Here is a 21713-nt window from a genome sequence, read left to right on the forward strand (position 1 = left end):
AGTGAGCTCATTGAAGTAATGAATAGGCCTACATGTTGTTAACAAATTATTAGGATTAGGTCAAATCAATAACACTAAAAAACGCCCTTCACCATGGAAGCCATGAACTTTATCTTAATCTTATTTCAGCACATTTTCTGAACAATAGCATTTGTGAGATTTATTCCATCTGAACAGTTGATGTTTGATCCATTATTTTTTCTCTCTATAATAGTGATCTGTGAATTTATATCACAGAGTATAAATATAATGTTTTTATTTATGTTTTTTTTATGGGCATTCATGGGCATAGTAAATCATTTAGATTTTAGGGATATTTTTTTGAAGTGGAAAAGTAAAATTAGACCATTTGGGTAAGATTAAAAAAAGGGGCTAAAGACCATGAGGGCATGTTATATATTTAAATAATTATATATTATTAAATAATACCATGAATAAAATGACATAATTATGTATATTATATGGAAGTAAATTATTAAAAAAATATATTAATAACAATTGCATAAATTATCCAAATGTTTCATCAGCAAATGCTTATTTCCCCTAATAATATTACATTTACTGATAAAGTGGGTGCCTCTACCGTGTTGCCATTCATGTACATGTTTATTGACAATTTTCATGTATTTCTATGTATTCATTTATTTTAGTCTAGTATCCAAATGAACTTTTGGACTTTTGTTAAAGGAGTGGATCTTGATCCAAGTTGAGGATTAATAAATTGTAACATACACAAGAGAGAGACGTTCTTTATTCAATGGCATTGTTTTTCAGGTAAGCCACAAAAACAAATACAATTAAACAATGTAGGCTCATAATAAATGTACAAAAAGGAATTGGTCATAACAGTGGGAATAAAACACCATCACAAACCACATCAGAACTCACAATAACAACATTCAGTACAATTGCATGCGATGTCCCCCTTTATATCTGATTTGCCAAAGCAAAACACTTTTTTGTTCATAAATCGAATACAAGAGGACATGAAAAAAAAACTATTTGTGAAGAGAAAAGGAAAACATCTTCAACACAATTTAATGCAACTATAACACATTCTAATGATTATTTCCTCCTTGAAAATACCATAAAATAAAATAAAAGAGAAACAAGTGCAGTGATTGGGCAGTGATGTTCACTTTGTCATGTGATACAAGAAAAGGGGCGGAACAGGAAATAGTTGGGTATGACTTTGCTGGAATGTGTTCCAGATCAAATGCATTTATTCATGCAAAGTAGCAGTTCCAAGCGGATGGCGATGCGAGTGTGCCAGCCAAGAGGGATGATCCGGATGTAACGGGCAACAATAGGTGGACGCAGCAGGTTCTGGACTGTGGAAGAACGGTCAGAGTTTCCATAGAACACCTGAGGAAAAAACAAGTAAGTGTAGAAAACAAATAAAACCAAGGACTTGAACTTTAGAGTACAGGTCGCAATACTATAATATTACAGTGAAAATGGTTATGTAATCCTTCAAAAAAATAGGTCATTTGATTTTCGTCTTGGACCCTTGTTATTCCAGGATGGGCTGTTTGTCTTCTTACCCTGTTGTTTCCAGTTTGGTCCTTGTAGTAGATCCAGTTGAGTTTCTCATTGGTGCGGTACTGCACAGAGTACTTGGTTACCCACTCATCAGAGTCACAGCGTCCCTGGGTCAGGATCCCAGAAACCGATTTGATCTCCTTCAGGTCAATCTGAAGCCACTGGTTGGTATCCTGGAACTTAGACAGCCAAGCACACCTGGGACAAGAGAGAAAGAAAGACAATCTATGTGTAAAAGTTGCAGTCAAAGTTTCTTCAAGACCGAAATCTCTAAAACTGTCGGTCGAGATTATGTTTCAATAACAATTTGGGGTTGGTAAGATTTTTTTTAAAATGTTTTTGAAAGAAGGTCTCTTGCTCACCAAAGCTGCATTTATTTGATCAAAAATACAGTAATATTGTGAAATATTATTACAATTTTAAAATAACTGTTTTCTATGTTAATATATTTTAAAATGTAATTAATCCTTTGATGGCAAAGCTGAATTTTCCGCATCATTACTCAAGTATTCACTGTCACATGATCCTACAGAAATAATTATAATATGCTGATTTGCTGCTCAAGAAACATTTATTATTATTATCAATGTTTAAGACAGTTGTGCTTTTTACTATTTGTGTGGGAACTGAGATTAAAAAACAATCAGGATTTTTGATGAATAGAAAGTTCATTATTTAAAAGCATTTAATTAGAATAGTTTTTTTTTTTAAATCACTTTAATGAATCCTTGCTGAATCAAAGTATTAATTTCTTTAAAAATCTTACTGACTCCAAACTTTTGAACAGTAAGTAATATTTATTAATATAGCACTTTTTAAAACTGTAAAACAAAATAAGACAATTCATTAATTGAACTAAATGGATTGGAAAATAAAATGCACATGACAGGGCAGACCATTTTCAAAAATGCTGTAAAAACAGTTTTCACTTCACAGATATTACAAAGAAACGGCAAGTAACACATTGAATTAAACATGACATTTTTAAATATAGACTAAAAATTGTGTTTTCTTGTATAAGGTACTCCAATTATCCTTGTTTTAATTACAACTTCGAAAAATCATTTGTTACAATGTAGGATTTAGTATTTATGTATTTAAAATTGTATTTATTTATTGTTAGAACAGTGTTAAATTGTTTAATGGACGCAGTAAAATCTGTAAAAAAATTTACTTTTTGGCTGATCCAGTCAATGATCAGCCTTATAGAGTAAAAAAACAAACAACCTTTCTCTCAAAAAGGCAATTTACCTGAAAGACAGGACATCCTTTCCTACAGCCGCCACACTAATATTTCAGAGAACTCACCCAAACCCTTGGCTGTTGAGTCTTGCCTTGCTTGCTACCCAGGAGGAGAACCAGCCTGTGTACTGGTCTTCATTAGAACAGCTCATCTGATCTGAAGTCACAGATCCTGCCTCAAAACCCAGGGGCTTATGGTAGGGACACTCTGGACAGGCAATTGAGAATAAATATTAAGAATAGATTATCTTTACATATAATTGGAAGTGAAAGTGTAAATATGCGGCCGCACAATTCAGGTTTTCTAAATCTAAAGGCAGTTCTGAATTACCAAAATACAAGGACAGACCCATTCAACACAAGCCTGCAGGATGTCCAACATGTCTGACAGACATTAGTCACGCGATCAGAGATTTCTTTTGTCAAGCTGCGTTAAAGGGAAATGGACAAAGCGTTAATCTGGCGGCTCTGTAATTCTGTGCTTCCGTTCTTATGCGCGTGATTTTACAATCCCAAAAGCTTCAGTTCCGCATAACGAAAGATCAACATCCATTAAGACTAGGTTGACAGATGGTCACGTTTCCACACTTAAGCTCCAGTCCAACAGCAATGTCTTTACATAACAGTCCCTGTTTTCAAGGATTTAGGATGCTCTTTTTAACATACCCACTTCTGGTTTTGATTTGAATGAAATCAAGCGAAAATAAAAGGCATTCTGATTCAGCAATCATGAATTTTGTGCGGAATTTCTTCTTTTCCAGAGAAAAGGTGTTAATACACTTAATCGTCAATAGTTTGATTGACAGGTCCTATTTTTGGTAATCTCAACATAACAGGATTATGAACCTGCATCCTGTCCATCACTGTGATTCTTGAGTCTTTATTTTTTCATCTCAACTTTCCTCCCTTTCATTTCATTCTAACTAGTGCTGGGCAACGATTAATCGGACTAATTGCATCCAAAATAAAAGTTTGTGTTTACATATTATATGTGTGTGTACAGTGTACAATTATTTTGTATATATAAATACACACACATGCATGTATATATTTAAGAAATATTTGCATGTATATACTGTATATATATTTATACATTATTTATATTATATATATATATACCATGTAAACACAAACTTTCATTTTGAATGTGATTAATCGCGATTAATTGTTGTCCAGCACTAATTCTAACTCACCAGTCTCACGAGCTGCTCTGTGTTAATGGAGCATGTCTGCCCTGTGGTGGTGTGCCAATGGGATGCGGCGATGGCACACATGGCCCAGGTGAATCTGCAACCGAATGATTAATGACTTTCGGCACCGCTGACCGGGAGCCAGCTCATTCGCACATGTCCTGCCTTCTGTTTCCGAAGGGCTTCAGCTAGTGCTAACTATAATCCATCCATCTCAATTCCCAAAGAGTCAATGTTAGCGCAAAACACCGTTCAGAAGTTTCACTCTCCCGACAAAACGAGCATAAAGGATTTCGGTGGATTCACAATTCACCCTCAGCCAGTAAAAACAGTAATCTGTACTATTTAGGTAATGAGTCATTAGAGTTTGACACATTTTGAACCACACTGCAAAACACTCACATTATTACTGTCACAATTTTGCTTGGAAAAAAAGATTATTTGAATGCATCTTTCTTCCATGTTTCTCTCTTACCTGGCATGCAGTCCATCTGCTGTGTCCAACTTGAAGAAGAACCTTTGGAAAGCGGTTTGCTGGAGGATTCATCGCAGTCACACTTGCAGGTTTTCTCAGCCCATGTGTCGTTGCCCTCACCATCCTAAGCACATATCAACATCGATCATCAATATTGTGTCTTTTAATTGTCTCTGCCAATATCAGATGTTTTTAATTACCTCTTGCGCTTGCAGCCCAACAAAACCTGGGCAAAACATGGGAGAGTAAAACACTTTTTAGTATCTCATCCGGCTAAATGAACTGTTAATACAGGTTGAATAGACTTTAAATGCACATTATACAACCATAATTCACAATAAATTCTGTTGATATATTTAGGTTATCGTTAACATTTTTCAGTGTTTATTTTCTGTGAAACTTTTAAAATGTAATCAACTAATGTGAATTTAATTTCTGCTAATTTAGTGAAAATAATGGAACACAACAGCACATACCTTCAGACACCAGCAGGATGGCTATCAGTAACGTGTTCTGCAGTCTGTACTCCATGATGGTTTATTTTTCGAGTGGTGGACCACCGCACTGATATTAAAGGGGCTGGATTACTGTAATCCACAGAGCACTAATGGCCTTATCTAATGCCCTTTATCTCAAAGCTCCTCCCTTTACTGCTAAAAGCTAGTTTGAAATTGTTCACATCCCAGTCCGACCCTTGTCTTTTAAAAAAAGAGAGAAATAGCCAAACGATCCCAGATTTTAAAGCCGGACGGTCACCTTCTGTGACCCAGTTAATGGTTCAATGCATACAATTAACTCAATTCAACTTCCCAGGCAATGTGTTGATGCAAATCACTACATACAATATGCCATTTCACGGAGAGACAAGTTGAAGGCTGGTTTCTTTCTTTTCAGTGTATTCATTGTTTTATTATTATTGATCATCTCAAAGACATGGGTTTTTATGGTGTTTGCAATGAAATGACACATGCTAGAACATAGTTGGGTAGACATTGTTTTAATTGTTATTAATTACAGCGGAATATACATTATAAACGCTGTTGGAGTCAGACATGCCTGGACTTAAATCAAACAACGTTAGGGTGCCGTTTCCCACTTGTACCCTAAAGAGAACACACAGACAAATAGTCTTCACAAAAGACATAGACAAAGTGCTGAGTGAGTGGTGAGGATTATGTTTGAGCTAAATGTTGTGCATTGGTGATTCAAAAAAAGTTATAAGCTAATAACTTTCAGTTTACAGACTCAATCGATTGAATAGATGCAGGCCCAGACGAAATCTGCAGACTTTTATCACATTTTCTGTGAACTTAGGATGGAAATATAAATGCATGTCAAACATAACTGAAAATACAACACACTTATCGGTAAGTGAAAGCAACATTTTAGCAGTGAGGGATGTGAAGAACGCTGAAGATTCTGCGTGGGCCTGATAGATGTAACAAAAGTCATGGCTGTTGTCTAAATGGAAGTCACATTCTGATTGGTTGGATGTTTTGATGACTACTATTTATGTCAATCCTGTCAAGCAGAAGGGGTAAGTACACAATTTGGGTATGGACCATGTTCTCAATTCAGCAAAGAGGATTCAAACAGACTGCGAAAACTTCAACACATAATAGAAACAGTCTTAACATTTAAATAAGACAAAAACAGATGCCTTTCTTAGTACATTCTATGACAGACTCAGTAGTCAGTCCACTAAAATAAAGAGAATGAATTCATGGAACAGACAAATTGAATGCTCAGAATAAACTCTTTTGTTCCTGATAGATTGTAAACCTTTGGCCTTACAAGACTTCACAATGGCTTTAGTTGGCACAACAACTGCTTCAGACAAAAATGTGGCAGTGATTTCAATACTTAAAGGTGGAATAAACATTATGAAATGTCTAAAGTAGAAAAGAGAGACCTGTTTTCGATAAACATGAAAGATGCAAACTGACCACTGGGCCATATTTGCATTAAAAACTTACATTCTTGTGCAGACATTAACATTTGTCCAATGGTAAACAGACACAAGACTTAAATACATTACATTCTAAGGACAGAGCTTTTACTCATTGCCAAGCCACAAAAAAGAAAAAGAAAGAACAGCCATATATGCAAATATGAGATTGACTAATTGTCTAATATATTTCATCTATCCTGTGGGATGAACCTGAATGTTTATATCCCTGCATTCAACAGCTGACACTGAAAAGCAAATGGGCATCCTCTCTGGATGATAGATGCTACAAGCCAATATAAGACGAGTGTCTATGGCTATTAAACCATGACAGATGAGTTGTCAGTACCTGCAGGTATACTTTAGTATGGCAGTGAACCAAGAAACACTCAGAAACACCTTCACAATATCCTTCAGCATACATTTAAGGCAGTCAACACCCTGCTCATTCAGTCAGAAGGGGAATAGAGGTAAAGTGGGACCAATTTGACAGTCGGTAAAAAAAAAAAAAGGTTCCAAATGGCTAACAATGTTCATATTCATTTAAGGTAGAATATATAATTATAGATGATTAAAGGGTTAGTTCACCCAAAAATAAAAATTCTGGTGTGCACTGTGCACATGAACAGCGTCGGGACAATAATGAGCCGGCGTTCTGACGTAGAACCTGGAAGCGCTGCACTGTGTTTACAACGTGAACAGCGTATAGGAGACTAAGATGGTAGAGATGGGATTTTGGATGAACTATCCCTTTGAGCTTAAATGTCCACTTCAATGTACGATTTTGTAATGTTTTTAAAAGCTTATGCTCACCAAGGCTGCATTTATTTGATCAAAAATACAGTAAAAACAGCAATATTGCGAAATATTATTACATTTTAAAATAACAGTTTTCTATTTGAATACATTTTAAAATGTAAAGCTGAATTTTCCGGTGTCACATGATCCTTCAGAAATCATTCTAATATGCTGAAACATTTCTTTCATTATTATCAATGTTAAAACAGTTGTGCTGCTTAACCTTTTTTTCTTTTCAGGATTCTTTGATGAATGGAAAGTTCAAAAGAAACAGTCTTTTCATGTCTTTACTGTTAGTTTGATCAATTCAATGCATCCTTGCTGAATAGAACCCATACTGAACTGAACCCAAACTTTAAACTGGTATTGTATATTCACCCTGGCTATATCACACGACTATCAGGCTCCATTTTGACAGAAATGTGGGTAGACGCAGCCCTTTGGAGATGAGTTTTCTATTTTAATGCTTAAAACTAGCTTTCGTAATATTTTAGTACTCTAGTATAGGGAAGTGGTGCCCTGATATTCTGTTAGCATGATTCCACGCCAATCAATTTAAAAGTAAAAAAAAGAAAAAGTGACAGTATATCAAAATCAAAATAATGGTACTAAGCAAACAAAAAAATTCAGAATCAGAGACATTCTACATGTTTTTTAGCAGGTTAACAAGGCCAGTCATAGATTACCATTCGCAGGCGACCTCACCACAGCTGGCGACAACCAAATAGTTTATCTTGGCAGTCCTAACAGCTGGCTGATGGGAGGATTACCTGGCACCGCGGAGACAGACTGTGCCAACGTACTGCAGATTAAAGGATGTCAGAGCATTTATGGACAAGGTGTTAATCCAGTAGTGATGGAATCACATTCTAATATTCGGGTATGGTGAAATACGATGAAATCGGCAGACCACATTACTCAGGAACAAAGTGATTCATGTTACTAAAAGTAACCTGAAAACAAGGAAACGAGAAGTTCCAGAACGAGCATATAGAAGATTCATTTCTTCCTAAAAAAACAAGAACATAACATGTTTAACAGAACATAACTGAATATAATGACTGAACCTGATTACTGTTGCTAAAATGTTTTATCTACGTATAACACACTGAAATAGTGCAGAGACAACAGAATCAACAAAGATATAAATAAGGACAGATAAAAAAAAAAAAACATGACTGTATGATGTAAATGCCAATAACTGTAAAAGTCTATTCAGGACTGATTTAGGATTATTCATGTTCAAGATACACATTCAAGTACACACTATACAATATGTACCTGTATAAACTGTGCTAAAATGTGTATCTTCAACATGAATAATCCTAATCCAGTCATGTGAAAGACAAAGCTCATGTACTGTAAGTAGATAAGGTAGAAGATTAGATAGATACAAAGTTCTGTTTTAATCAAACACCATATCAAGACAAACACCAGTGAGAAATGTCTGTTTAAAGTGCACTATTGATAAAACAATACTATTTCCAAAAAAAAAGAAGAAATGTTTTTGTAAAAATACTGAAGGACACGTTTAACTAGAGTTACTGAAATGAAAATGCTCTGTCACTCTCTTTGGGGGGGGGGGGGGGGGGGGGGGGGGGGGGGGGACTTTAGTTGTTGGGATGATAATCAACGTAAATAAATAAAAATGTACTACTCAGAAGCAACTCTGTGAAGGATGATAAATTCACCTCAAAGTCGTGATATATTGCTCTGTTTGCATTGGTATTCAAATGCCTGGAATCCTTACTACAGCTATTTTGCATATTTTATATCCATCTAATTTCAATCTGTATTTGTAAAATATAATTGAACAAGATGTACAGCGAAAGCCTGAATGGAAACGTGCTGCGTTTCAGGGGCCACTCAAAAATCTCACTGCGTCTCCCCTGCAGTCCCCGCTAACAGATCAATAACTGCATTACGTCTTTGAAACCCTTTTACCAGGTCCCGAGGCAATGCTTTTATCTCTTCAAAACATGCCGTTAAATGGATTAAAATAAAAACCGGCAGTTATTCAGTTTGTTAGAAGAATCATGCGCACATGCAACCGAATCCCCGTGAAGCGACCGCTGAAAGTCACGTCAGGATGGAGATACGGACTTAACTCTCACAACCTTGAGCAAAGCTGCTTGTAAACCATCGCTCGTGCCACAGGCAAAGTCACACTCATTCACCAGCTGGTGGGGTCTAGATCGCAGAGGGAGACACGGTGAGGCCCTGGGGCCCTGAAATTCATTATTCACAGGAAATCCAGCTCTTCAGGGATCTGGGCTCTAATGAACTGACTCCAAAAACAAGCACTATCTGATGTCAATGCTTAGGTTAATATCCTGTTTTGAGTGGCGAGCTCATGAGAAACATTGCAAGACATCGGCTACAGGTAAAGTGAGACAAATAGCCATCATGGGACGTCGATTTAATGGTCTCGCATGAAAGGTAACACCGAACCTGTTTAGGAAGCATCAGTAGTTGTACGTTTTCAATAGGGATGATTCAATAACCTGCAGTATGAGACGGTGTGAAATATAGACCTAATCTGCACTGAGAATTCATATCAGAAAACAATGCTCGGTAAAGAGAGGAAAATAATTCAGAAACAATAAGTACTTTTGTTACAACCATAAAATGCACTCTGTACATTATAACTATTAACACACCAATAATTCATTAAATAATCTCCATGAAATATAGAATTATTACACATTAAATATTTATACATTCTCGTGTATAAACTAAAGCTCTTACAATTCCACAGATTTTTTTTTTGTCCCCGTCCCTAAGTTTCCATATACAAATACATAGATTCATATCATCGTCAATAAGATATATTCAACAGAAAACTGAACCCAGATGTAATGAACAATAATACAAATTCTATCAAATGTGGATGCTTTAAAAAACAAATCTGAGACATAACTATTGCCACCTTCTGGCCAGAAGTGGCATTGTGTACCACTGTATGAACAATAGCATTCCATAGGTAGCCAGGAAGGAAAAGGAGAAACCAAGTACACTAGAGGCCACTAGGGGGCCTCCTCCTCTAAAGAGCCGTTTCTTTCAGATCATTGAGGTTCGGCATTCTCGGGCGAGCGGCTCTGGTAAAGCCGATACCGTTCTGCCCACCTTTGTTTGCCATTTGGTCTGGGTACGGTGCGCCCTCAGCCCGATTCAGCGCGGAGACGTGCCAGCTGGACTCGATCTGCCCAGGCAAAGGGTAGTTGTGGGGTTTGCGGCTCTTGGTATTGGGGGTGACGCTGCCCGGTGGATGCCCTCTGACCTCGTTCAGGTTTCCTTTGCTAGGGGGGTTAGGAAGGGGCTGGAAGCGCAGTTCTGCCGAGCGATCGGGTGGTGGGGGCTGATTGGACGTAGCAGGAGAAGAGAGGTGTAGGAGCTTCCGCAGGGATTTCAGAGGCTGGTTCTGAAACGGGGAAAGCAAGATTAAAAATTCTAATCTGTGTTTTTGGGTTTGCAATCATTTAATGAATAATGGATACATATATTCACCAAGGATGCATTAAATGCATCAAAATTGACAGTAAAGATATTTATAATGTTAAAAAAAGGTTTGATTTTCAAAAGATTTACTTTTGAACTATCTGTTCATTAAAACATCCTGTTTTCAACATTAATAATAAGAAATGTATATTATCAGAAATCTTTCTTGAGCAGCAAATCAGCATATTAGTATGATTTCTGAAGGATCATGTGACACTGAAGACTGGAGAGACAAAAAATAAAAGCAGAAAATTCAGCTTTGCCATCAGAGGAATAAATTATATTATGATACTGTATATATGCAAAAATAAGTTATTTTAAATTTGTAAAAATATTTTTACAATATTACTGTTTTTATTACATGTATTAGATCAGAAAAAACAGCCTTGGTGAACATTAGAGACTTTCAAAAACATAAAGAATTGGTATTAATTGGTCATTTTTCATTTGCTACTATAAGTTGACATCACTAGTAAACATGAATGAAAATGAACAATACTTGTACAGCATTTAGTAATTGTTACATAATGTTAATTTCAACACTTACTTGCTTCAATTGCAGTAACAACATCATGTAGCACTTATTATATCTATTACAACCGTATATTTTATTCAATGTGTTTTTCTGTACTTCCGTGGAGCTGCACCGTGGAACAAGTGAATTTCCCTGGTGTGGGATTAATAAAGTCTATTTATCTATCTACTAATACATTTTTAAAATCCAAAGTTGTGTCTGTTAACATTAGTTAATGCACTGTGAACTATCATGAACAAACAATAAAGAATTGTATTTTTATTAACTAACACTAACGGATTATTGGTCATTGTTAGTTCATGTTAGCTAATACATTGTCTAATGTTAATGAATGGGACCTAATTGTAAAGTGTAACCAAAAAAATCTTACTGACCCCACACTTTTGACCAGCAGGAGCAAACAAAGAGATTTTACTATCAGATCATCTGAAGTTTTTCTTACCTGAGGCTGCACGTCTGCCTGCTTTTCAGGAGGCCAAGTGTTGTCCCTGTCACGATCGCGATCCCTCTCGCGGTTTCGATCCCGGTCACGCTCCCGCTCCCTTTCCAGGTCACGTTCCCGGTCGCGATCTCGGTTGCGGTGTCGACTGCTGTGATGAGACGAAGATTTGACTGGTCTCTGCATCACTATCTGGTCCTGCTGGGCCTCACTAGGAACCTGGCACACAGATCAAAACACAACACCAGTGAACGCTGGGATTTATGAACAACTTCCACCTCTCCAAACAAAAGTTCACCCATAATCACGTGCATTAGGTCAGAAGACTGGAAACGTGCCGGAATACAGCCCTGTGAACCAGCTCAAGGCCTCCATTTGTATATGATTGAAATCATTTAAGGATATCATTCCAATGACCAGCTGTTTCTGGATTATTGAAGATCGATAAAGAGCTGAGTGTTTCGGGACGTGCCCAGTTTTCTGACCTTTTGTTCCAAAATGTGCAAGTGTTTTTTTTTAAGTGTGAGTGTACAGAAGACAGTTTGTTTGTTTGAAGACCACTTCTCCTGCTCTCTCCCAGGTTGGGAGAATGGCAGATGAGAAAACGTGCATCCTCTTTGAGCAGGCGCTGCTAAAGACGGTCAAGGAGTCTGACATGCATCTAACAGAAGAACACATGCTGATGCTTTTGCAATGTTAGCAGTAACCTAAACAATGAAGTTTGGTGTGTAAAACACAGTACCAGATCTGTTACGTCAACATCTATTAAAAAAATGATCTTGAGCTAATGTGGTTTGAAATTCGTTATCAATGATTCATAAGACAACACGGTATATTAAAGTATGAGTTTTTCTGTGCCGCCGGCTATTGAGCCCATAAATTAAATGCGTGTGGTGTGTGCAAAGATGAATTAGGCTTATTTAGGCTTTAAAATTGGATATATTAATTTACACATTAGCACAATGAATCATGTAAAAATAACACAAAAGAACAAATTATATTTTGTGAGTTTCTTTGATTTACTCATCTGCCACAATAAACGGGGCTTTTCCCCCTCAACAAATACTAATATATTAATACTATATTTCTCTGCAAATTAGATATATGCAATTCATTTGATAAAATGACTATTTGAAAAAAAGTAATGTAATTTGCTGTATTTAAAATGTTTAAATGTTTGATTAAAATGTAAAATTGCAGCCTTAGATACACCCACAATTTTCGATTATACACATTAACATAGATCTGGACCTGATGTTTTACTTGTTAAAAAATGGCTCTAGGAAAAAAATAAAAATAAATCTAAAAATAACCAAATAAAAATGACAAAAAGACATCCAGTCATACAACCCCAAATCCAGAAAAGTTGGGACATTTTGTTAAATGCAATAAAATCAAGAATCTGTGATTCTGTTAATTCTATTTAACCTTTATTCAAAGTTTTTACTGACCAACTTAAGTGTATTTTGTAAATATAAAGATATTTTGATGGCTGCAGCTCACTCCAAAAAAGTTGGGACAGATGCAAAATAAAAGTAAAAAGCTTATAGAATATCCAAGTTAAACTCTTTTGAAACAGCCCTACAGAAAGCAGGTGAACTGGTAATAGGCGGGGGTATATATAATGATTGAGTGTAAAAGGAGCATATCAGTCAATCAAAGATGGGTCATGGCTCACAACTTTGTGCCAGATATGGGAGAATTGACACAAAAAAAGTAAAAACATTTATTTATTTTTTTCACAAAACGCATCGATGCACGATTGCAAAGAATTTAAGTCTTACATCTTCTACCATACATATTATTGTGAAAAGATTCAAGGAATCCAGAGAAATCTCAGTACATGTAGGGCAAGGTAGGAAACCTCTGTTGAATGTGTGTGACCTTTGAGCCCTCAGATGGAATTACATGAGAAACCGTCATGCTACTGTGTTAAATACAGCCACATGTGCTCAGGAATCCTTTGGAAAACCGTTGTCACTTAACACAGTCTGCCGCTGCATCAATGAATCCCACTTGAATCTCTGTTACGCAAGGAGAAAGCTATAAATCAGTTCTATGCAGGCCTGAGCTCATCTCAGATGATCCAAAACAGTGGAAATGTGTGTTCTTAGTCCCAAAGACAAAAGGGACACCATCAGCGACAAGTGGAAAAGCAAACATCTGTCATGGAATGAGGGTGCATCAATGCAAATGGTATGGGTGACTTGAATGTGTGTGTACCACTGAAGTGGAAGCATATATTGGGATTGTACAGACATATATTGCCATCAAGATGACATCTTTCCTGGGAAGCAAGACAATGCCAGGTCTCATTCTGCACGTGCTGCAACAGAGTGGTTTCTAGACACTACACCATAGAAGGGCTGTACTTGTCTGAATGCCTGCAGTCCAGATCTATTTCTTATTGAAAATGTATGGCCCATCATGAAGAGGAGAATCAGAGAATCAGGTGAGATTGAGCAAAACATCCACTTGCAAAACTTCAACAATCAGTATCCTCATTTCCCTAACATTTAAAAAGTGTAATCAAAAGGAAAGGTGATGTGAGTAAACATGCCTCTGTCCCAACTTTTTTGGAGTGTGTTGCAGCCATCAAAATTAACATTTGTTTGTATTTACAAGTTTGGTAAGTGAAAACTTTGAAAATCTTTTCTTTGCACTTTTGTCAGTTATAAAAAGGTTAAAGAGAATTAACACATCACAGATTCTTGATTTTATTGCATTTTACAAAATGTCCCAACTCTTCTGTATTTGGAGTTGTAGAACACCTATACATTTAGCAAGACATGCAATGGAGATGTGTTTATTTGGTAGAGCGGCGCGGTTTTATGCGAGCAATACCATGGGCTGCGGGACAACAGGGAGCACTTTGACAGAAGAGTTATGCTTTAAGCTATTCTTTGAGTTAAAGAGGGGGAAAAGGCTTTTCTTGATGCTCGGGTTCCTTCCCGCGTTGCCGTCCGTCTGCAATATAAGACGCACAAAACCCCAGTGGCTCATTCTATTAACACCAAACATCTTTTGTTGTTGAATACAGCAGATGAACATACGGTCCTCTGGCTCAATATTTGTGGACAGAGCACAGTAGAGGCAGATTCTGCCACACACATGCTGCTCGGGTCTGTAATGGTCTCCATATGGCTATTATGGGGAAATACTACTGAAGGCACTGAACTGAACTGAACTGAACTGAGAGTCTCCGTTGGATTCTGTCGGACATTAATTGGACAATTAAACAAGTGGACGGCCTCCTTTTTGGGATGATATGTCACTTCACTTTCCTTTTCGCACCTACAGTACATGCTGATTGAGATGACTGAATGAACACTAAGAGGGGAAAGCTCGTCTATCAATTTAATATATATAAAAAAACAGTTTTCCTCTATCCTAGGCTACTACCTTGTGTATAAAATACATCATTTAAGTTCAATGACTAGCAGACATACATACATACACAAACACAGCAGCTAAGCAACACGTATACATACATGTGAAATAATAATAAAAAGTACACACACAGAAAAGGTCTCCTGGCTAAAGCATTACTATCTCCTTACTGCACTTGATACCGTTTTTGACAGTTGAAAAAGAGAAACGTAATAAGTAAATGAGGAAGAAAAATAGGACATTCTTACCGGCTGTGTCTTCTTCTTTTTCTTCTTCATGGCTCGAAAGAAACCTTGTTTTTCTTTTTGTTTAGGGACCTCTGGTGGGTTCATGACCATGGCCTCTGAATTATTCCTAGAAATGAAATCATTAAAAAGTTAAATTATTAAACAGAGAGATCTGGGTCATATTTCAAAACAAAACAAATCAAAATAAAATAAAATAGCACATTTCCTGTCTACATTTTCAAATAAAAATAATGTCATTGTAATACAGCAATGAAAATTAACGTTAAAATCAGTAAACATTATCGTGTTTCCCCCCACCCCCCCCCAGCTTTTTTGTTTTGTTAATGTTGGTGAAATAGAACAGACATGTTTTTGATGTCTTTATTTAAGATTCACCCCATTACATAAGAAATAAGCAGCCATATTATCTGAGAACTGGATTATGAAAGCAAAAATAAAAAAAATTAAAAAAATAATAATAATACATTTCTGCCTATAATCAGGATTATTGAATTTAGAGAGAATGCAAATGCTTTATTATTTTCTGCACCCACTGTTGCCAGACATCTCGAAACCGTCGAGGACACTGCTTATTTTTACCTTGATTTTCTAGTTTTTCATTTGAAGCCAAATATTTCATGCTGTCACTTCCAGCTTATCAAAGCATTTCATCTCACAGTGAATGTAGATGTACAAAGAATTATTTATTTGTCCAGATCAAGGGTGTGCTGCCTGAACACGCGCGTGTGCTCACCAGGGGTCGAAATTGGTCTGACGTTTAGGGTGGTTTGTCATGGCTGTGCTTTCTGCCGCCACCGCTGGCACTCTGCTCTGCCCAGCGCTTTCATGGAACGAGTTGTCAGGTCGAGGAGAGGGGACTGTGCAAAAGGACAGAACAAGCTTAACTCATTATCACCCCTAATAAATAAATACATACATACCCAACCATTCAAAAAGTTTGGGGTCAGTAAGATTCTTTTCTTTTGAAAAAAAAGAAAAGAAGAAGTATGACGGTTTCCACAAAAGTATTAAGCAGCACAATTGTTTTCAACATTGATAATATAAGAAATGTTGCTTGAGCACCAAATCATCATATTAGAATGATTTCTGAAGGATCATGTGACACTGAAGAGTAATAATGCTGAAAATTCAGGTTTGCCATCACAGGAAAAATTACATTTTAAAGTATACAAAAACATAAATAAAGTCATTTTAAATAGTAATAATATTTTAAAATATTAGTGTTTTAATATATTTTGATCAAATAAATTCAGCCTCAGTAAGCATAAGAGTCTTCTTTCAAATGTAATTTTTTTTTTTTTAAACGTACTGACCACAAACCTTAGTGCACATACAAATATGACTTTTTTAGTTTGGAACAAACCAGCACACTAGAATCCCATCCCAAACCCCCAACATATGCTTTTCAACAGGGAACAGTTGTCATGCATGGGATTTTATGAACTACTAAAGTGCACAGATTAAAACAACAACTTTAGCATCATGTTTGTCACAGAGTTAATTTTTAGGTTACCTCTGTAAAAGCTTCCCACTCTACGAGGCATCGAGTCACTGTAAATTATTCTGTTCTCCTTGGACGAGGTTCCATCTTCCATATGAGTGTCATGGTACATCCCAGCCTGAGTTACAAGAGGATGGTCACACTACAGGACAATACGGGACTGTAGCTTCTACAACTTTCTGTGCATACTGTTTAACTGTAACTGAATATTTGCTTGGGGGGAAAAGGAAAGATTAAGGAAGAGAAGAAACAGGTTAAATGGATAGTTCACCCAAAAATGAAATTTCTGTCATCATTTACTCACCTTCATATCATTCTAAACCCATGTGACTTTCTTTCTCCGATGGAACACAGAAGCAAAGACTTTTGACTTTGGAATTTCAGTTTATTCCACTATTGTAAGGCATAGAATATGTGCCGTAAATATGGCACTTTTTTTTATTTAGTGTCCTTTCTGAAGCTTGAAAACTTCAGTCCCTACAATGTAATTGCATGGAAAGAGTATAGTCCTGAAAATTTAATTCACAGAAAAAAGAAAGTCAAATTTAGAACAACATGATGGTGCGTAATTAATGACAAAATATTTTTTTTTTTGTGAACTGTCCCTTTAGTTGAGAACCTAGATATTTAATGCTGAAGACATAAGCTAGCAGTTAATGTAGTGACATGAACATTTACAAAACATCCATATAAATGGTCTGAAAGCTAAATGTGATTTGCTTTTATGATTAACGCATTAAAAAAACAAAAAGCAAAGATAAGCCGAGGCATGAAAAACAATAGCAACTTGTGAGTGTGTGAATGGACGCGTTCTGAGGGTCCTGTTGAGACCTCGGACCTCGTTTTTTGGGCGTTGTGAGTGGAAGGTAGCTGTGTTGTCCCTCGTAGAATCTTTAATCGGGGGGCGAGAATGAGGCTTCTCTTTGGGAGACTGGTCATTCTGCAGACATAAACACACAGCAAAATAAGCAGACACTGGGAGACACTGGGAGTGTGCATGTAATAATCAGATAGAATGAAACAAAATGCATGAATGCAGGATGCAGCAGATACGCATCTTAAATAAGATCACATCCACACACGCAAACACATCACAATCGAATCAAGGTAGAGAAAATTTGTGAAAAAGTAATATTCAGACAAAGATGGACACATAGATAAGAGAGTATCCTCAAATGCTGATCACAGGAACCCACAGAGATTAGCATTTTAGCGAGATCAACGCCTAATACACCACAGGACACGGAGATAAAACGAGAGCAGGTCACTGACCCTGCTCAGATCTTGCGTGAGTTCTTCTCGGGAGGAACTGGTGTTGTGGCGTGGGAGTGTGCGATGCTGGAGCTGCGGCGAGAGGAGCTGTAGGCTGCTGGCACGAGTTGGCACTCCCTGCCCAACCACCAAATTCGTCTCCTGGCCGTGCGGCCGGTGTCGCTCTCTCCGCACGTACATGGAGTGGCGATGAGGTCGCTGCTGCGAGGAGAACGGGCTGGTGTAACCGAGACCGTAAGGATAGGATTCATGTGGGGAGGGCAGATTGTGAGCATGGCCCCCTGCTCCTGCGGCCCTGCTTGGGTCCAGAGTGTCAGAAGCCTTCGGTTCATCCGGTGTCTTTTTCCGTCCTGAAGAACGCCGCGAGTCTAGAGTGCCCCCTTCTAGACGCATGTTCCCTCGGCCGCTGGGGCTGTGGCCTTGCCGCTCCGCCCCAGCGTGCCTTTCACCCCTGGGGCTGCCGGGAGCCGCATTAAGATCTAGACAGCTGGACGGGAAGTAGCGGGAGCCTGAGCCCGATCCCACCATGGGATCGTCCAGGTGGAGTCGTGTCTCTGCAAGATTGCTCACGGACTTGGCGTCATTCAGCGCCCCATGACTCTTGGACAGGCTGAGGAATGACGAGGAGCTTTTGGAGGAGGACGTGGAAGGCATGGACCCGTGCGAGGATTCCATGTAGTTATGGCGACTGTGCTTGTCCCCAGACTGCAGCGTGCTGGTCTTCCCTTCCAGGAAGGATGAGTGGCGGCCTGTTTTGGACGACTTGAGGTACTTGCCCGTAGAGGTATCCGCTCCCACAGTGGAACCTCCAACTTTAGGCCCCAGGTTAAAATCAAACTCGGTCTTTCCCTTCGAATCTTTGGGGCTGAGGAGGTGCGGAAGGTTGTTGTTGGCCAGATCTTTGCTGCTAGAGGCGGAGCGGCTCAGGGTCTGGACCTGGTAGCTCTTGGGATGTAGCGTGGGACTAAGGGTGGATGAGGTTGGCATGTTGCTGCCGTTCAGAAAGCTTTCGTTGCTCCGGTGGAGGTCCTCATGGCGCGGTAGAGACGAGCAGTCCTTGCTGTTAGCTCGCCGGTGACCTGAACTCTTACTGCCGTGGCTCCTATAGGGATAAACATGAAATGTTTATATTCTGGACATTCTTTCAGCCAAAACCAAGATATGCATCCTGGGGTGATTTTTAAAATGGTAATGAAGGAGTTCAGTACCACTGGGTGGTAGGTCTTTCTGTCTATCTCGTCCCTACTTACTTTCTTACTTAGGAAACTATTTTGTTTCTTCTTAGGAAAAGCATTTTGACAATTGCATTTGCTGCCACTAGTTGCACAGAAATCTCACCTTTAACCTAGAGTATAGAAGTAGCAATTACTGACCGGCTGGGTATGGTGTTGTCTCCGTGGTACGGTTTTCTCTTCGAGGAGCGAGGTGGGGTGGGTGATGGGGCAGCTGGCCGCTCCGGCCCTCTTAGACCCTGAAACACTGGATGGTTCAGACACTGTTCTGTCAGAAAACGTTCGGTGGGGTTCAGGCACAGCAGGTTCTGATACAGTGAAAAGAAAAAGAGGAGAGTCATGCCACTGTTGAACAATTAAACTCATTCAAATTCAGTCTTTAATAACACTTTGCACTTGGGGGTAATATGACACCTGCAGTTAATTTTAAAATAAATCAACACCAAATATATCAACTGTTGGGATTCAAAAGGAAAAATGTTCTCTGATGAGTGTTGCAGACTGCTTTACCTTCATTAAATCCAACATGAGTCCGTTGATGATACCCAGGTACCGTCGATCAAGCGTCTGAGGATGACTTACAGAAGGAAACTGTCACAAAAACACATACTTACATAGTTAAATACAGACAGAGGGAGGACTAAAGAATAGGGCAGAAGAATTGCATTTTCCATTACAAATATGAGATACTTTGGTTAATTGCATTAAGCAGTGAAATATTTGTGTACAATTGACACTAAACTGTATGTTTGACTGTTATCCACTGCAACAGGGTTATTATCATTAATTAAAACTAAAACTATTAAAAACATTTATTGCTAATTGAAATGAAGCTGAAATAAAATAAAATAAAATAAAATAAGAAATATTACTTTCAAAATTTTAACTAAACAAAAATTAGAAATGTTGTCTTGAAAAACTAGATGAAATAAATTTAAGTACAAGCATTAAAATGACTAACTAAATAAATGAACACTAAAACAATGTAAACTTTCATATCCATCTATCTATTTATTTAACATATAGTCAACCAGTCATTACTGCAAATTAAATCCATACAGGGTGAAAATTAATTGAAAATATGGCTAAGAAAAGATAAGGTCTAGCATCATTCATTTGCAGATGCCACCTATGGTTACAAAACATCATTTAAAATGTGACTTGAGTGTCCAAATACTTTTTGAGACTATGTACTGTGTGTGTGTGAATCTATGTGCATGTGTGTGAATATTATGTACTGTGATCAGCCCTGTCAAGGCAAAGCCAGTTGTGCTTCACACTGGCACATAGCGATACATGAGTCATAGGCAGCCACTTATTCAGAATACTGGGATCCGTGCCATAGGAAAGGAGAGGAGAGAAGAGGCGAGGAGAGGAAAGCACAGAACAGGACAGAGGAGTGAATCAGAAGACAGGTCCTTACTCTTAGTCCGGCGAAACGAGGGTTGTTGTAGAACAGCTTCATCTGCTCTGGTGGTAAAGGGCCCAACACCTTTTGAATGGTGAAGAGCTGGTCGATTTCACTCTCGCCAGGAAACAGGGGCTGCCCATCACTCAGTTCTCCCAAAATACACCCCACCGACCACATGTCCACCGCCTTCCCATATGGAGCTCTGCGAGAGCCAAGAAGACAAATATAAGTCAAGTATTGACCTTCATTTGAGTTTTCCATATCCTTATCGTTAATTTCTATTTGAAACACATATTCATACACAACTATTCAAACTGTTTTTAGTAAAATAGTTTGATTGTTTTTGTCTTTCATTGAAAGATGCAAGACAAAAAAAGTTTTCTGAAGAAAATATTCGTTGCTTGCCCCTAGAAAAGCTGCCATCTCAAGGCTAGGGTGATGAAGGAGGTTGCCAGGGTGTTGCTATGCAGTTGTTATGGCATTCAGAGGGTTTTTTAGCACGATGCTTTGTGGTTGCTAAGATGTTCAGAGTGTTTTTTGAGGATGTTGCTAGGGTGGTTTCTAGGGTGTTGCTAAGGTGTTCAAGGTCATTTTTAGGGTGTTGCTAGGCGGTTTCTAATGTTCTCTGGGTGGTTTCTATTGGGTGTTCAGGGCTGTTAATAGGGGTTTGCTAAGGTGTTCTGGGTGGTTTCTATAGGATGTTGCTATTTGGTTGCTTTGATATTCAGAGGGTTTTTAGCATGTTGTTTTGTGGTTGCTAAGAGTGGTTTCTAGGGCATTGTTAGCATGTTCAGGGTGGTTTCTAAGGAATTGCATTGCATGTCTTATGGTGTTCAGAGCAGTTTCTAGGGTGTTGCTAGGTCATTGTTGGGGTGTTCTGGGTGGTTTCTAGGGTGTTGCTATGCGGTTGCTATGATGTTCCAAGAGTATTTTTTTCAGAATGTTGGTTTGTGCTTGCTAAGGAGTTCTGATAGTTTGCTAGAGAGTGTCCT

At 38.1% G+C, this 21713-nt stretch overlaps 2 protein-coding genes across 3 annotated transcripts in view; both read right to left on the minus strand.

The window, feature by feature from the left end:
- Positions 1-741: 741 nt before the first annotated feature.
- On the minus strand, positions 742-5084 carry rs1a (retinoschisin 1a). Its single transcript, XM_082155611.1, has 6 exons — positions 4926-5084; positions 4650-4675; positions 4450-4573; positions 2851-2992; positions 1545-1740; positions 742-1365 (listed from the first exon to the last, which is right to left on the minus strand). The coding sequence occupies exons 1-6, from the start codon at positions 4978-4980 to the stop codon at positions 1213-1215; spliced, it is 696 nt and encodes a 231-aa protein (XP_082011737.1). The 5' UTR covers positions 4981-5084; the 3' UTR covers positions 742-1212.
- Positions 5085-5430: 346 nt separating this feature from the next.
- The window catches only part of cdkl5 (cyclin dependent kinase like 5), a 35011-nt gene continuing 18728 nt past the window's right edge, over positions 5431-21713 (minus strand). The window contains exons 9-19 of one of the 2 annotated variants that reach the window (XM_082155341.1): positions 20734-20923; positions 19821-19901; positions 19452-19618; positions 18079-19180; positions 17645-17746; positions 16819-16924; positions 16039-16162; positions 15306-15411; positions 14512-14634; positions 11671-11886; positions 5431-10616 (exon numbers count right to left, since the gene is read on the minus strand). In XM_082155341.1, coding sequence (XP_082011467.1) covers positions 10239-10616; positions 11671-11886; positions 14512-14634; positions 15306-15411; positions 16039-16162; positions 16819-16924; positions 17645-17746; positions 18079-19180; positions 19452-19618; positions 19821-19901; positions 20734-20923 — 2695 coding nt within the window. In that variant the 3' untranslated portion in view covers positions 5431-10238. The remainder of the gene's footprint in view (positions 10617-11670; positions 11887-14511; positions 14635-15305; positions 15412-16038; positions 16163-16818; positions 16925-17644; positions 17747-18078; positions 19181-19451; positions 19619-19820; positions 19902-20733; positions 20924-21713) is intronic. The other variant, XM_082155342.1, reaches the window with a different exon arrangement.

Source organism: Leuciscus leuciscus (assembly GCF_965113295.1).
Source record: "Leuciscus leuciscus genome assembly, chromosome: 23".
Lineage (NCBI taxonomy): Eukaryota > Metazoa > Chordata > Actinopteri > Cypriniformes > Leuciscidae > Leuciscus > Leuciscus leuciscus.

What these genes read in the sequence shown, in the direction of transcription:
- rs1a (XM_082155611.1), bottom strand. Translation starts at nt 4,980, where the DNA reads ATGGAGTACAGACTGCAGAACACGTTACTGATAGCCATCCTGCTGGTG. An exon ending in CATCCTGCTGGTGTCTGAAG is followed by an intron (nt 4,676 to 4,925) that starts GTATGTGCTGTT and finishes TGTTTTGCCCAG; the next exon opens with GTTTTGTTGGGCTGCAAGCG. An exon ending in TTGGGCTGCAAGCGCAAGAG is followed by an intron (nt 4,574 to 4,649) that starts GTAATTAAAAAC and finishes ATATGTGCTTAG; the next exon opens with GATGGTGAGGGCAACGACAC.